The following is a 15,000-nucleotide window of genomic DNA, read 5'->3' as shown; positions in this document are numbered from 1 at the left end:
AAAAAAGTTAAGGTGTCATTCTTTTTGCAGTTATATAACTGAGATCTTATTTTAAATGACCAGTTATAACATCTGGACAGTGTGACTGCCAGTGTATGTAGGTCCCTAAAAGCTATAGTTGCAGTGGTAGGTTCTTGACTTTTACTTTGTATTACAGTTGTGTGACCTGCTAGAGCGCGACATGAATTACTTGGCCAGCCTTGACACTCTGGACAATGGCAAACCATTCACTGAGGCCATGTGTGACCTTGAATACAGTGTGAAGACCATCCGTTACTATGCTGGGTGGTGTGACAAGATCCATGGAGACACTGTTCCTTGTGGTAAGGTGCAGATTGTTGTGAAATCAATATACTGATATATGATGTTCTGCTGGGAAACTAGCTGATAGTGAAGGTGTTAGAAACAGACTTTGTAAAAATTGTGGCAAGCTTGCTTGGTTAGGTCTGTAGATTGTTGTATGAAATATAATGGAAAAAAATGGAGTAAAGTAAACATTTATGAAACTTGGTGCAACAGATGGTGAGTTCCTGTGCATGACAAGGAAGGAGCCAGTGGGTGTTGTGGGTCAGATTATCCCATGGAACTACCCTGTGATGATGATTGCTTGGAAGTGGGGGCCTGCTCTTGCTGCCGGTTGCACCATTGTTCTCAAACCAGCTGAGCTGACACCGATCAGCTCCCTCTATCTTGGGGCTCTGGTCAAGGAGGTGAGGTAGCCACTTGCACATTTTAAGCATGTGGCGCATGTACAAAGGATTTGCCTTTCTGAAAATGGGTACGAGTTGTTTAGGAATTATGTTCTTGTTTAAGAGGTTGAAATGATTATAGGAAGAGCTAATTCTTTTTCATGTTACTCTTTGTGTGGTGATTGTTTATTAAATTTCATCTGCCTTCTAGAAAAAAACATTTAGATTTAAATTTCTTTTATAATAATAATATACTTATGATAGTAATAATGAAAATTACAATACCTCTGAGGAAATAAAAAATGCAGCTAAAGTGAATTTAATTGATCTGAATTGTTTACTCTCAGGCTGGATTCCCACCTGGTGTCATCAACATTGTTCCTGGCTTTGGAGCCTCAGCAGGACATGCAGTTGCTCATCATCCTGATATTGATAAAGTAGGTGACACTCACATGTGCATGCTGTAAGGGAATATGTAACATGATATGGTATATGTTTTTTAATATCAGTAAAGGTTTAAAAGTGACTGTTTAAAATATTTTGTGAATGTATTGTTAATATTTTTTTACATGCAAAACAAAATAGGTGGCTTTTACTGGCTCCACTTTGATTGGCCGACGCATCCTAGAAGCTGCAGGTCAGTCAAACCTGAAGCGTGTCACCATGGAGCTGGGAGGAAAGAGTCCTGTTGTTGTGTGTGAAGACTGTGGAGATTGTAAGTTATGTCATTCTTTGGTTTGAAAATCATGTACATTACCTTCTTATCTGCTGAAAACAGGGTTTAAATGTTTTAGGATAAAGATCCTTTTTATTTGCTTTTGTTACAAATACATATTTTATTATCTGTTTAATTTCTTTCAGTGGATGAAGCAGCAGATTTGTGCCACACTGCGATGTTTGGCAATCACGGCCAAAATTGCTGTGCTGGTTCAAGAACATTTGTGCATGAATCCATCTATGATGAATTTGTGAAGAGAGCAGTGAAACTGGCCCAGAAGCGTCCTGTGGGAGACCCCTTTAATGAAGATACCCTTCAGGGACCACAAGTAAGAGTTACCCAGAGTTAGTTATTGCTTTAAAACAGAATGAATACTCTTACCTGCTAATGTAGGTTTTGTTAAACAGATGTCATTGATTGCTGTTTCTTGTCATTTCTCATAGGTGAGCCAACAGCAAATGGAGCGCATTCTTGGATACATAGAGCAGGGCAAAGCAGAAGGAGCCAAGCTGGAGTGTGGAGGTGCTCGCCTGGGGAACAAAGGCTACTTTGTTCAGCCAACAGTGTTTTCTAATGTCAGAGACAACATGACCATTGCAAGGGAGGAGGTACAGTTTCACTCGGTCTTGTTAATGATTCATCAGTAATAAGAAGATGTTTTCATGTAGTTATAAGAGTAGATTATAGATTTTTCTTGTGATTTTACATTTGTTGGAGCACATCCCCTTTTTCTGTCTTCTCTTCCTCTGTTCTTTTTTATTTTATTTTATTTTATTTTTTCCTTTTGTCTTTTCTTTTCTTTTCTTTTCTATTCTTTTTTTATCTTTATTTGCCTCTCCCAAAGATCTTTGGACCAGTGCAAGTCATTCTGAAGTTTAAGACCTTAGATGAAGCCATAGAGCGCTCCAACGACACAAATTATGGCTTGGCCTCTGGAATCGTGACTCGTGATATCAACAAAGCCCTGACTTACGCTCAGAGTGTAAGAGCTGGTTCTGTTTGGTGAGTTTGCATGCAGTTTTTTAGCATTCATTATGTGTGCATGGGGAAAATAGATTATATATACTATAAAAGTAAAACATTTTATAAGTTAAAAAATAATGGGCAAGGGGAATGAGGATGCATTTACATATTAGACATTCTAAGAAATAGAGATCATCAAGAGAGAAAAGAGAGTCAGGTTTGAAATAAACAAGATGTGTGTATTTTCTTTTATTATTTATTTATTTTTCATTTATGTATTTATGTAATCTAAAAAATACCAAGTAGCTTTTCATGGAGAGTTCCTTACTTACATTTTTCCTTCCTAGATTTTTATTTTATTATAGCTTCAATTACTTTTATATTTTCAGGGTGAACTGTTACGATTTGTGTCTGCCACAGACACCTTTTGGAGGCTACAAGCAGTCAGGTCATGGCAGAGAACTGTAAGTGTGGGGATTGGTTCTTTCCTTGAGGTAGTCAAGGCTTTTGCTTTGATGCTGGGGTTGTTTGCTCTTGCCAAAGATTCTCCTAGGAATTTGTTTTGATGCCGATAGACTAATGATCCATTCTTATATGCTATTTTGTTGTTCTTTTGTAAAACAAGACTTAATAGGTTAATACTATGTTAATAGTATTTTATTTTATCCCCCCCCCCCATTTCATTGTATATACCAATGGAAAAAAAAATCACTATACACAATGTTGGTTTATTGAAACTGTTGTCTGACTTTTTAGAAGCCTGTCTTGTGTGTAGTGTTTCTTTTTTTTTCTGCTGCTGTAAGGTTATTCATGTATGCCAGCATATTGTCTATAAGTTTTGTCTTTTTTTGTATGTTGTTTATTTCTTCTTATCATTTTTATTTACGCAATATCTTGGCCTATTCCAGAGGTGAAGATGGCCTGGCAGAATACTTGGAGATTAAGACAATCTTAATCAAGGTACCAACAAAGGTGTCATAGACACTCTAGTACGTAAAACTGCATGCTCTTGTATTTTCTTTCATTGTTTATGTTGGTGCGTTCTCTCACTCAATCAGTAGTCTCACTTTTGATTTTCATAATTAGAATTAACATTTACTTTCAAAGAATTTTATGAACTTTTGTCTTTCATTGTAAGTAGTTGTTTGATGTGATTGGTTTTCAGGTTATTCAAAGTTTTCATCATCTGATTTCTTTGAAGGTAATGTGTAATCAGCAGTTATCCTTCATTTATTTTGTTACCCATATCTGTTTTGTTTTTTTCTCCTTTTTTTTGTGTTTTGTGTTTATTTTATATTGATGTACATGAAGTTTTTTTTTCTATAAAAAGATGAAACATGTGTCAAAACATTTTTTCTTTTTGCATGTTTTAGGTTTCCTCCAAGCTCTAGGGTCATTAGTCCTGAGTAACACCCAAATCACCGCATATAAAACCATACCATCACAAGAACACTGCTGGAGATCATCTTGCTCAACTATCACAGATTTATTTTTTTATTTTTTTTTTTTAACACTGGTTAGTGCTTTATTCTAGATGTTATAGTAGTGAAAGTCCAAAGTATGAGCGTCTTTTTACGATGCCCATCTTTGTATGAGATATGTGGAAAGAAAATATTATTTTGTTTATGAAAGTTTATTGTATTGTAAAGAAAGTATAATATCTTAAAGATTTTCTTGGATTTTGTGGTACCGATTTCTGCCAGCATTAAAAGTGCTAAAAAAATACAAGACTTCTGAAAGCTACAAGTAAAAAATATTTTTTTGTAGAGATATATTTTTTTTCAAAATAATTTCTTTCAACTTCACCTTGAAGCTTTTGCTGTAACTCTCGGTAAACTAGCTGTAGAAATTGCAATTTTTATGGTAAGTCTGGGTGAAAATATTATTTTGCTGACATGAACTTTTGCCTGTTGTGTTTAATTCATCCATAGTACAATAAATGTGAGTAATTCCAATACAGCCTTTTTATTGTTCCAGTTTCAAAATTTTATTATAGCAAAATGTGTTGAATGTAAAATTCATTCTTGCGAACCATCTTACCGACTTGGTACCTATATTGAAAAAAATATTAAGTGCTGTTTGATTTTCAGTGTCAAAACCTATCATTCTTATGACATTGAAAGTCTGTAAAATTGGAAATAAAGATTTTTAAATTGAAATTTTCTTATTTTATTCTGGAAAAATCATCACTACTGTACAGAAACTTATCTGCCTTTGCAAGCCAAAATTTGAATGTTTATTTTTTGTAGCAGCCAATAATTCTCTCTATGTATGTGGAATCTTAGGGCTAGAGCAGAAATAATGTATTCTTGTTAATAAACATTCTTTTGGAGGGTGTAACCACTACCACCACTTCAAAAATTGAGATTGCCTTAAACATTTATTACTCTATCATTCTAGTTAGTAAAGGATTAAAAATTTGTCTTCTTCCCCCTTACAAGAAGATTGAATAGGTCTTACAGATGTCTTAATTGGAAGAATGACAGCAGAATCATTACAGAATAATTACTTGTGAAAAGAAACATTAACCTACTGCTGCTAGGAACATGTAATGGACTCCAAAGTACTGATTTGTGAAATGACTTTCTTAATGCAATGCTATCAAGGAGTCATTTATTAGATTCTTAAAAAAAAAATATTTGAAGTTATTATTATTGACATTATAATTATAATCGCTTATTAACAACACTAATAGCAATATAAAATAAAAAATAACAGTTAAAAAATCAAGGAAAAGGATAAACAGGTGTGACAAGTAGAATTAATAGTCAACTTCTTGGTGACTACTTAATTAAAATCAAACTCAGTGGGTACAGTGTGTATATACATGCCATCCTTGGCAGCAGTGAGTTAAATTTACACAAAATAAGGACACTATATTAATGTGAAGTCCTTCCACATGAAAGCTTAATCCTTAATTTGCTACTTTAATTCATGGGTAGATTAAGGCACAGGAAGTTGACTCTACACCATACTTATAATTCAATTTATTATAGGATTTAATAAAAAAGAGTAAGCAAACTTTATTTATTTTGTGATGCATAAAGTGTTTTTTTTTTTTTTTTTTACTTGAAAGACAAAAGCAAAATTTTACAAAATTTGTGAACAAGTATTATAAAGATTTTTTTTTCCAGCAGATGCTTTAGCACCAATTATTCAGTCTTTGAAACTTTGTGCACTTTATCCCAAACAGATGGGAAAGTCCAGATCTGTGTGTAGTAGAAGATAAGGCAAGAAAAAGACGAACCCTCAAAATTCTGTAATAAGGAAATAGAAAGCTTATTAGGTATTTTGCTGTTTTTCCACAAGATAGGGAAAATAGGAAGGCTTAAAGAGTGCATAAACAAATCCAGAAAAATAGCAGTCAAACAATTTAAGCACTCTATTGCATTGGCATGCAGTTACACCTAATATTGATAATTATTACTGATCATCCTTTTGGGGTTAATGCAGGTAACAACAGAGTTCTAAAAAATATATAAAAAGTCTGTAGTCCAGTCAAATTTGCAAATATACTGTTGAAAACCATACAATAGGCACACTCATCAATCAATTAACTACATATTTTCTTCTAAGCAAATTATTGATTTCCACTAAACTCAATTCATTATATCAAGTTGACATACTATAAAATCAAGCTTACACAGTAAAATGAGCTCTAGGCTAGTAGCAGCACAATGATTTCCAGTGAACTTAATTATTACATAAAAAAAAGAAAGAAAGAAATGTTGTACCCAAATAAAATTCCAGATGCGCTAATAATCCATTTTATCCAGATACCAAGCAGCAGAAACCTACTGCAATTCACATCATCTGCCTAAAATTGGGCAAAGACCAACTTGAACCAGACATTGGTGTAATACCCTTCTCTTCTACTAGCAAAATGTTATCAACAATTCCTTCTATAGTCAAGAGAAATATTATGAGAACACTACATGGTGAGCAAAACATAAAATTAGAAAATATATGAGATGCATGATGAAGCACTGTAAAAAAAATCTTACTCTGAAAGACATGCCTTGATTTAAATCAAATAGCAACAGGTTGACTATGTGGGAAACTTGAATACATACTCAATAGCACCCTCCATATGAAACTATGCATCTGCATATGACAAAGGATTAAATATACTGTACACTCACAAATGCTCATCTGCTGAGGTTAAAGCTGCATCCACATGACAGGCAGTACCTGTGCCAGGAAGCATTATTACCCATTGATGGTCCAATTAAAAATGTTGGAAAGTGGCCAGGCACCCATGGATATGATATTAAAAGTGGGGAAACTGTGGGTAACCCTTGAAAATGGCCAATCACAAATAAAGTACACCTTACATTGGCACAACTCACCACCCTCAGTCTAGCAGGACTGCTGAAGAAGCAAGAGATATAACTTCAGCCCCAGGTCTGCACAGACTCAGCTCCTCAGGTGGACACAACTTTAAGTAGGCAGCCTTGTTGCCATTGTAACAGCACTATTAAACAAGGTAAATTATAATACATTTTAAAGTTTTTGTTTTCTCTCTCTCACCTCTTCTATGATATATGTAATGAACTTCTTAAGATCTATCTATTTTACTTTTGTATTCTTAAATCACCTTCAAGATTCTGTTAATTAAACTATTTTTGCACTGTACTGTTAAATGGACCATGCCCCTTAAAGCTCTTTTGTTATAAGTTCTTATTCACCAATTCTATCTTAAACTTTGTCTTTGCATGAATTATGTGCTTTATTACAGTTAGTACCTGAAGAAGTCTTACCATGCATTAAATATACGAAATGCAGAGAAGCACTACAATCATCTTTGGGATCAGGAAACTAAATCCCACAATTGCTAACCATGCCTTGCCTTTCTTTCGTAGTAAAGAAGATACCAATGCATGTCACTGGATTTCACATAAAAAATATATATGCATAATGTACTTACTTATATATTCAAAAGCGATATGTCCCTGTGGAAAGGATCTAGAAACACAAATGCCCTTTACCTAAAAATATCTTTGACTAGTGCAGAAGCTCCAAAGAAGCATAAACACTCTGGTATAATAACAAAGTTGGTTTCTAGTTCCAAGATTTACCAAAAACATAGTGCATAAGTCATAGATTCATGGCTTTCATTAATGATAGCCTACTAAAATAATATGCATGACACCTTTTTATTTGTTCTTAAATATTTAGATACAAGGAAAAATAATTTTTGTCTGTATGTTTGTATTTTTGTTTCCTGACTTATCCTACAGCAGTGCATTCTCCAATACTTGCTTCTCAAATATACTATGAATATTATGTCTTATGGGGGGAATTAATAATTCACAAATTTCTCACTCACTCACATGCATGCACGCACACACACACTCACACAAAATAAATAAATAAAAAAGAAAAAGTTCCCCTTCCTTCCCATACTTGCTGTCTTGGAGCAAGTCAGATTAAAATGTCCTATTCAAACTGTTCTTGAGCAAATATGCAAATAAAGTATCGATGGAACTGAGATTTAAGTCGAGGACATAGCAGTCCAATGCTACATGTTCATTTTAATGTGTGTGTGCATGGATATATGGGAAGATGTGTGTGTGCACTAGCATACAGAAGTAGACAAGCAATACTTTAAAGTAATTCACAAGTAGTAATGTTACTATTTATTGAACTAATGCTATTTGCAGTTTTTAATTTTTCTTCAAAATAGTTACTGAATACTTCCATTATATGCCTAGTGCCAATATATTTTTTTTTTAGTGAAACCCTTGTTAAAACTTTCTCAGCTCTATTTTTGCAAATAACACTTAACAGGAGGAAACACTTCATAGCAAGATATTTTTCTTGCTAGTGCCAATCAGATTGTAGAAGCCACTATTTCCAATAAGATGAATTTGTGCTGGCAATATGCATTTAATTTAGACTAATTAAACAAAAAACATAGTGTTATATGACCTTATATGTTTAGCATATTTATTTGTTCTAATCATTAACTATTACATTTGAAAATTACAGCTCAGACAATCAACTCGCAATGTTGACACCAGACTATGATGTTTAATGTTTGACTGCTACAAAACTACCATAGATACTTTACACAGTACTGGTCCAAAAAATAATGCTGGTACCATTTTCTGTATGAAAAAAAAAGAAAAGAAAAAAGAAAGCAAGAAAAAGAAAAAAAGAAAAAGAAAAAGAAGAAAAAGAAAAAAAGAAAGAAAAGAAAAGAAAAAAAATATATAAATATAATAATAATAATAAAAAAATGCTTGTGTGTGCTTGTATGTTTGTGTGTAGATATACAATTCCATGTGTGTAAGTTTATGCATCTGCCCATTATTACAAAAATACTTTTCGTAAGATTTTGATATACAAATTAAACATAGTTGCTATTATATCTATGTACATGTCACAGGATAAGTCCAAGATCAATTGACTGCAGTAGCAAGACTACACTAAAACCACTTTTGAACTAAATATTAAGAATTTTGCATACTACTAAGGTAAACGTGAATCTTGCATACTTTCATGTCTCATCTTTACCATGTTGTGCAGAAACACAACTATTTATTTTTTTTCTTTATTCACTATTGGCTATCACAGTTATTACTGTGGATCCCTGCATTCCCATATTTAATTTTTACTGTAATAATAACTGCCCTATATGATTACATGATCACAATGCAGTAACAGCCTCTCTATTGGGAAGTGTAAAGTTGGGAATTCTAGAATTGTAAACATAAACAAAAGCAATATTATATAAGAGCAAATATTTAAAACTCGGCAAAAAGTTCAATCATACAACAAATCAACTTTCTTCTGACATATTGTAGTCATGAAAAAATATCATAGAATAGCATCTGAAACAAAACCACTCAATGTTGTCACACCACTACTTACTTATTTGTTTTCATATAAAATTTATAAAGAAAAACAGTTATATGAATATACTATATTAGCAGTAAACTCTTCATCTCAGGTACATTTCATGAACTCAAGTTCCACTTCTTTCTCATAACATTGCAATGACAGCAATGAGGCACTTGCACCCATTCTGCCATAGTATGAACACAATAGAATATCTTAAAGGACAAAATTTAAGCTGCCCTTATCACTCTTCTTGTTGCAACTCAGGCTTGGAGACCTGCTGCAACACAACCAATAGCCCTCTAGTGCTGGCTTAATTATATACCAAAGAACACAAAAGTAGAAAGAATGAAACAGAAGAAATACCCAAATGCTTTAACAACCCTTGAATCTTCCTAAAAGCCAAGTTGTATGCTACAGGCCTGGAAGCTGGCTTCCCTCAGCAGCAGGGCATCCGAATGATGATCCAAGGCAGCTTCCCATGGCGTCTGTACTGGTAGAAGTTGTGGAGGAAGTTGATAATGAGAAGGAGCAGCAGAAGAGCCAGGGTGATATTGAGGATGTCAAGGGAACTCAGCAGGGGAGGGCCTGAAGAGCACTGTGACTTGACGTCAATCAAGATCAGACGCTTTTTGGGATGGTGTTCGCTGTCACTTGGGCAGCGGATGTCATGATAATCTGGGATCATTGTGCTCTGGTAATACACCAGTTTCTGCAAGGAAGACAAAGAAGTGTGGTTTATAAATTTCACAGGTTTTTTATATGATGAATGTATACATAGATATATTGTATGCATTATCATGGCCATATTTCCATACAAAATTAACCAAGACATCTACTAAGCTCTTGCCTAGTCTTTAAATTTTTTGAACACCCAAATCAACATCAGACATTTATGAGCTGTGTCTACCTCTCTCCCAAAAAACTCCCCACCCCACAGCTGAAGTCTCACCTGGAACTCTGGCAAGAAGGAGCAATTGTCACAGTTCCAGGGATTATCTGCCAGGTTGAATGTTGGGTAGAAGAGTTGTGATGTTTGGCGTGCTTCCTCATAAATTCTGTTAATTTCTTTGATTGGCAACTGGAATGTAAAAAATGCATTCAGCTTTAATATCCATCAAATGTCACTGACTTTCAGATCTAATTTTAAGTGTATGCATCACAAATAGCACTAAAAGACTTACTGTTGTCAACTTATTGTTTGCAAGATTGATGTAAACATCAAGTGGTCGCCCCTTAATATAGTTATAGAAGAGATCTCCATTGATGTAAGAAATCTGGTTGTTGTTCAAGAGAATGGAATCCATCCTCCGATAGTTCTCATTAGTGAAGAGCGTATTTATGTCAGTGATCTGGAGGTAGATGTGGTATGAAAAGTCTAAATTAGTCAGACTGCTTAAAGCAGACTTTGAACTGAATTATAAATACTGGAAAATATATATATGCCAGGCAGTGCTCTATTCTCATAAGACTGTTCATTCATCACATTGTTTAAGCTACATATTAAGAGTTCAATTTCATAATAAAAATAGCCCTACTGTTCTCTGTACTTACATTATTCCATCCAAACTGCATGCGTGTTGTACATCTTGGAATGACCTCCGGCAGTTGGGTGAGGCCAACCCTCTCACAAAGCAAGTGTATTATTGGGTACTGACTCTCCTTGAAGCCTTGGACATTGCACTGGCACTGGCTTGGGCAATCACGCTCTGTTTCCTGAGGAAAATTATTTGGGTCTTGTAAAACTTTGCAAGCCTCTGTTATAGCTATCCAAGTTCATTTTCATTCAGTATTCATTTTTACAAATCTAAACTAAATGAATTAAACTTCTTTAAGCTTTCAATGAACAAACTGGTAATGAGATGAAAAAAGGACATCTTAATTGCCATTACTGAAAGCAAATAAAGACTTTTTTAAAACAAACTTGCCCAGAAAACCAAGTCACTCCATCTCTCTCACCTTCACATACTTCATGCAGAGCAAGAATTGGTGGTCATTGAAACTGTAGCGTGTGGAGAAGAGAATCATCTCCCCTGAGCTCACCACAAAGCACCTTGTGGTATTTGTGATGTTTGCTCGGCCTACTTCCATCCAATCCAGCATCCACAGCTTGTCCTTCGTGCAGTTGAGGCCTCCCCCTGTACCGTAACAAGAGTGTCTTGAGGTACTACTGTTATCTGAACTCAGCTCTGATGACTGATCTTTTAATGTTAGATCAATGCAACTGCCTTACATGAAGACAATGAAATGAAAATTAATACTACCATATTTAAATTGCTCATTAACAACACAATACACATCATTCACTTACCAACAATATTGAGAAGTTGGAGAGGTTTTACAGTATCGATGGAACTGAGATTTAAGTCGAGGACATAGCAGTCTATGATGTGAAACTCTTCTAACCCTCCCAAACCTGCTAGTGTCTAAAGAGAAGACAGAACATTATTTCTACTCAATGCCCTCCCTAACTGGTATCTGTAAGTGGAAGGTGTTTCATAAATACCAGTGGAAAAGGTGCAGACACTGACAAATTAAAACAATAAAACTCCACAATTCATAAAACCAAACACAAATGTCAATTATTTTTTATAAGGTTACCTCAGTTGTAAGGGAGAGTGTAGACCTCATCTTGGAGGTCTTGAGAGTATTGTTATTCCAGCAGTCCTCCAGTATCAACCGTGAGAGGGAAGGAGCATCTGGCCGTGTGGGAAGTTCCCACTCAGAAAAATAGCTGTGAGAGCATGTTGTAATGAATTCCCAAGACAAAAATTTGCAATGACAATGCAATGCATCAAAATCATCTTTGAATCACCTTTGCATAATTCCCTGATATACAGTTTAAGGAGAGCATAGGACTAGTAGTTTCATGAATGGTTTGGGAAGATTTTTTTTATAGTAATTATTATTGTGGAAACAATACTGCATCTCTGCACATTATAGTTTGAAACTTGCAAAAATAGAGATAATATGGCCATTTTTCTCTCCCTCCCCTCTAGCCACACTCACAGTAGTGTATACAAACAGCAACACATAATGATCAAATAAAAGCACTGGATTAGATTTACCAATTTATAATGGGTTTTAACAAATAAGTGATCATTTGATGATCTTTATTAGAAAGTAAATTTTCTGGTTAATTAATAATTTCATAAATTGTTATGCTCTGAAATATGTTGTGTATTTTTTAAAACATTTGTATTTTTCCTTAGTAACAAAAAATGAGAGCATAATGTGCATTTCATGGCACACTGACCTGTGGTTGAATACAACAGTGTGCAGTGATGGCAGCTTTACTAGGTCATCCCTTGTCCAGACTCCCTGAACAGCATTCTCCAACGTGAGTTTTGTTACCTGTGCCCTCAATTCTTCTGGGATGTGGTTGGATACCTCTTCAAGGGATTGCATACCCCTACACACAATCTTGGGGAAAATCAGAATGAAGAGTATTATTTTACTGTAGGAAATGGGACAATCAAAGAAGAAAAGTATGAGGGGAAATAAATTAAATTGCAAGTTATCTAAGTCATATTTAACTTAAAAATCATAATTCTATCAATTCTTTATTATAGCAATTTGAGCAACTTGCTATTTGTGTTTTATGATTACAAGTTAAGGGGTAGACGGGTAGGCAAAGGTTCATTCCCTTCCCTTGCTCTTCCCTGTAGCTCTGCCATGACAGGTATATCATTTGCTCTCTTTAGCACAAAAATTTATAGCATCAAGTTTCTGAAATTCAGCTGTACATGTTGTGTACTTACTCCCTCACTCCTTACTTACCTCTGTTGGTTCCATGGCATGACATGGGCCAGAAGAACTGTGTGTGGGCTGAATGCTGTTCTCCTCAGGGATGGATAATGTATGTGCCTGAAGAAATTGCACAAACTGAGACATCTGACAGCAGTGATGACCTAATTTTATGTGATGTAAGAACACTCATATGCACAAATTATCCTCAAATAAGTGTTAGCAGTAACTTACCCATGTTGAAACTCCTAGCAGGACTAAAATTAATTTTCCGAGCAATCTAAGCTGCCACATGTTTGCAAGATATCTGGAAAAAGAAACATAGAACCAAATCAATCAATTATATTTTCCTAGTAACCATAAATATAAAATCTATTAATAAAAGTAACAAGTTCTATTAAACTTCTAGAGTAGGTCTACATATTAAAATCAATTAAATCTGGTATTGATAGATTCCTTTTAATGTCTAATGTGCATTTTATAGTGGCACTAGCCAAAAACAGTGACAATATAAGGTCCAATAGGTGGGAGGGTATGTGGTACACTAAAGAAGCTCTAGTATTGATTAAGCAGTATTTGTGCTCTTTGCCACTGTTTGGGGCTCTGACCCCTAAAACCTCCCTCTTTCTCTCTCTTTCTCTTTCTCACTCTCTCTTTCTCTCTCTTGCTCTCTTTCTCTCCAACCTTCGCCTCTTTCTCGCTCTCTTTCTCTCTAACCTTCGCCTCTCTCTCTCTCTCTTTCTCTCTCACCTTCGCCTCTCTCTCTCTCTTTCTCTCTCACCTTCACCTCTCTCTCTCTCTCTCACTTTCCCCCCAGACTTTTCTTAATCTCTTTTTTCTCTCCATATAAATGTCTTGTCTTGTCTGCCTCTCATTCCCTCTCTCACTAAAGTGTAGAAAAAGTACATAAAATGTATAGTTAAAAAATAAAAATATTCGGTGACTAGAATAAGTATAAAATTGTCTTTCAGAATTTCAACAGCCACACATTTGGGCCTATCAGCTTAAAGTTAAAATGGGGTGATATGAGTTATTTTATTATCATTTTCTTTTTCAACAATGTGACCTTTTGATTTACTATATTACTGTAAAATTTTGTTTCTCTTTACAACTGGCAAGGGTCCACAAAGATTCATTATACCACAGCTCTGTAATACAATTCATCTCTACAGTATTTTTGTCATCTCTTTTCAGGGATGTGTACTTCACATCACCCCATTGATTTCCACAGCCCAAAGTTATCTTTTTTCAATGATGGGAGTGGACAAAGGCTGACAGGAAAACTACATGTTCTCAGACTAAAGAAGAATGGTATTCATTCAAGACTACCTATCTGCCCTGAACATCTCTCCTCTCACAGACAAAGACAGTAGAAAAAATAGATGAGAAGAAAATACTCTAAAGAATATACTGTCTAAGTAGCAAGCAAAAGTAAAAATTCTGAGTAGAAACCAAAGTTGCAAACTCTAGGTCAGGGACATAAATGGAGAAAAATACACCACTAAATGCAACAAACATAAATGAACTTGTACATGCAATTATGGATACTATAAAACTGATGTTGTACATGATTTGTATTTTTTTGTGCATATAACCATTCTTGTAATCATTTGCCTCAAGTACTAATAAAAGAAATTCATTCAAAACATTGATTTTAATTCCTTCTATGCACTTGCTCAATCTATATATGTTAAAAATAATTTTAGGTGTTTTATGGTACATCTGCATGCTATTTGACCCTTAGCCTCCTGATGACACAAGGCTCACATAATGGCTGACTTGGTCGTGCCTCCAGGTGACAGGTTATTCACATCATGGCTGAATTAGGCTCAGCTCTGGGTGACTAGTCATTCACATCATGCTACTAAGATGCATGCCTAACATTTTATGCTGTTCTTTATAAGGTGCCCTCATGCCACATGATCTGGGCCATACCTTTGGGAGAACAGGATTGCATATTGTTTTGTAAAAAAGCGACCTTTAGCACAAAAATAATTTGCTATGCTTAGATGTCATGCAGTAAACCAGTGCACTCTCTCA

At 34.9% G+C, this 15,000-nt stretch overlaps 2 protein-coding genes across 7 annotated transcripts in view; one reads left to right on the top strand and one right to left on the bottom strand.

Moving 5' to 3' along the window:
• The window catches only part of LOC119584421 (aldehyde dehydrogenase X, mitochondrial-like), a 6,435-nt gene extending 2,110 nt beyond the window's left edge, over nucleotides 1-4,325 (top strand). The window contains exons 4-13 of one of the 4 annotated variants that reach the window (XM_037933015.1): nucleotides 158-323; nucleotides 520-710; nucleotides 1,037-1,126; nucleotides 1,275-1,404; nucleotides 1,551-1,735; nucleotides 1,851-2,015; nucleotides 2,252-2,409; nucleotides 2,760-2,834; nucleotides 3,279-3,330; nucleotides 3,744-4,325. In XM_037933015.1, the coding sequence (XP_037788943.1) occupies nucleotides 158-323; nucleotides 520-710; nucleotides 1,037-1,126; nucleotides 1,275-1,404; nucleotides 1,551-1,735; nucleotides 1,851-2,015; nucleotides 2,252-2,409; nucleotides 2,760-2,834; nucleotides 3,279-3,330; nucleotides 3,744-3,761 (1,230 nt within the window). In that variant the 3' untranslated portion in view covers nucleotides 3,762-4,325. Of the gene's footprint in view, nucleotides 1-157; nucleotides 324-519; nucleotides 711-1,036; nucleotides 1,127-1,274; nucleotides 1,405-1,550; nucleotides 1,736-1,850; nucleotides 2,016-2,251; nucleotides 2,410-2,759; nucleotides 2,835-3,278 lie in introns of all 4 variants that reach the window. The other 3 variants (XM_037933013.1, XM_037933014.1, XM_037933012.1) reach the window with 3 other exon arrangements.
• Nucleotides 4,326-4,527: 202 nt separating this feature from the next.
• Nucleotides 4,528-15,000, bottom strand: part of LOC119584422 (protein singed wings 2-like) — a 21,753-nt gene continuing 11,280 nt past the window's right edge. For all 3 annotated transcript variants that reach the window (XM_037933018.1, XM_037933017.1, XM_037933016.1), the window contains exons 2-11: nucleotides 13,195-13,267; nucleotides 12,994-13,080; nucleotides 12,470-12,636; nucleotides 11,815-11,947; nucleotides 11,525-11,639; nucleotides 11,173-11,351; nucleotides 10,768-10,929; nucleotides 10,398-10,565; nucleotides 10,166-10,294; nucleotides 4,528-9,925 (exon numbers count right to left, since the gene is read on the bottom strand). In XM_037933018.1, coding sequence (XP_037788946.1) covers nucleotides 9,653-9,925; nucleotides 10,166-10,294; nucleotides 10,398-10,565; nucleotides 10,768-10,929; nucleotides 11,173-11,351; nucleotides 11,525-11,639; nucleotides 11,815-11,947; nucleotides 12,470-12,636; nucleotides 12,994-13,080; nucleotides 13,195-13,254 — 1,473 coding nt within the window. In that variant the 5' untranslated portion in view covers nucleotides 13,255-13,267 and the 3' untranslated portion in view covers nucleotides 4,528-9,652. The remainder of the gene's footprint in view (nucleotides 9,926-10,165; nucleotides 10,295-10,397; nucleotides 10,566-10,767; nucleotides 10,930-11,172; nucleotides 11,352-11,524; nucleotides 11,640-11,814; nucleotides 11,948-12,469; nucleotides 12,637-12,993; nucleotides 13,081-13,194; nucleotides 13,268-15,000) is intronic.

This window comes from Penaeus monodon, chromosome 18, assembly GCF_015228065.2.
Source record: "Penaeus monodon isolate SGIC_2016 chromosome 18, NSTDA_Pmon_1, whole genome shotgun sequence".
NCBI classification, from domain to species: Eukaryota; Metazoa; Arthropoda; class Malacostraca; order Decapoda; family Penaeidae; genus Penaeus; species Penaeus monodon.
Note: the sequence above shows the minus strand (reverse complement) of the source record. Positions and strands in the feature narration are given on the sequence as shown.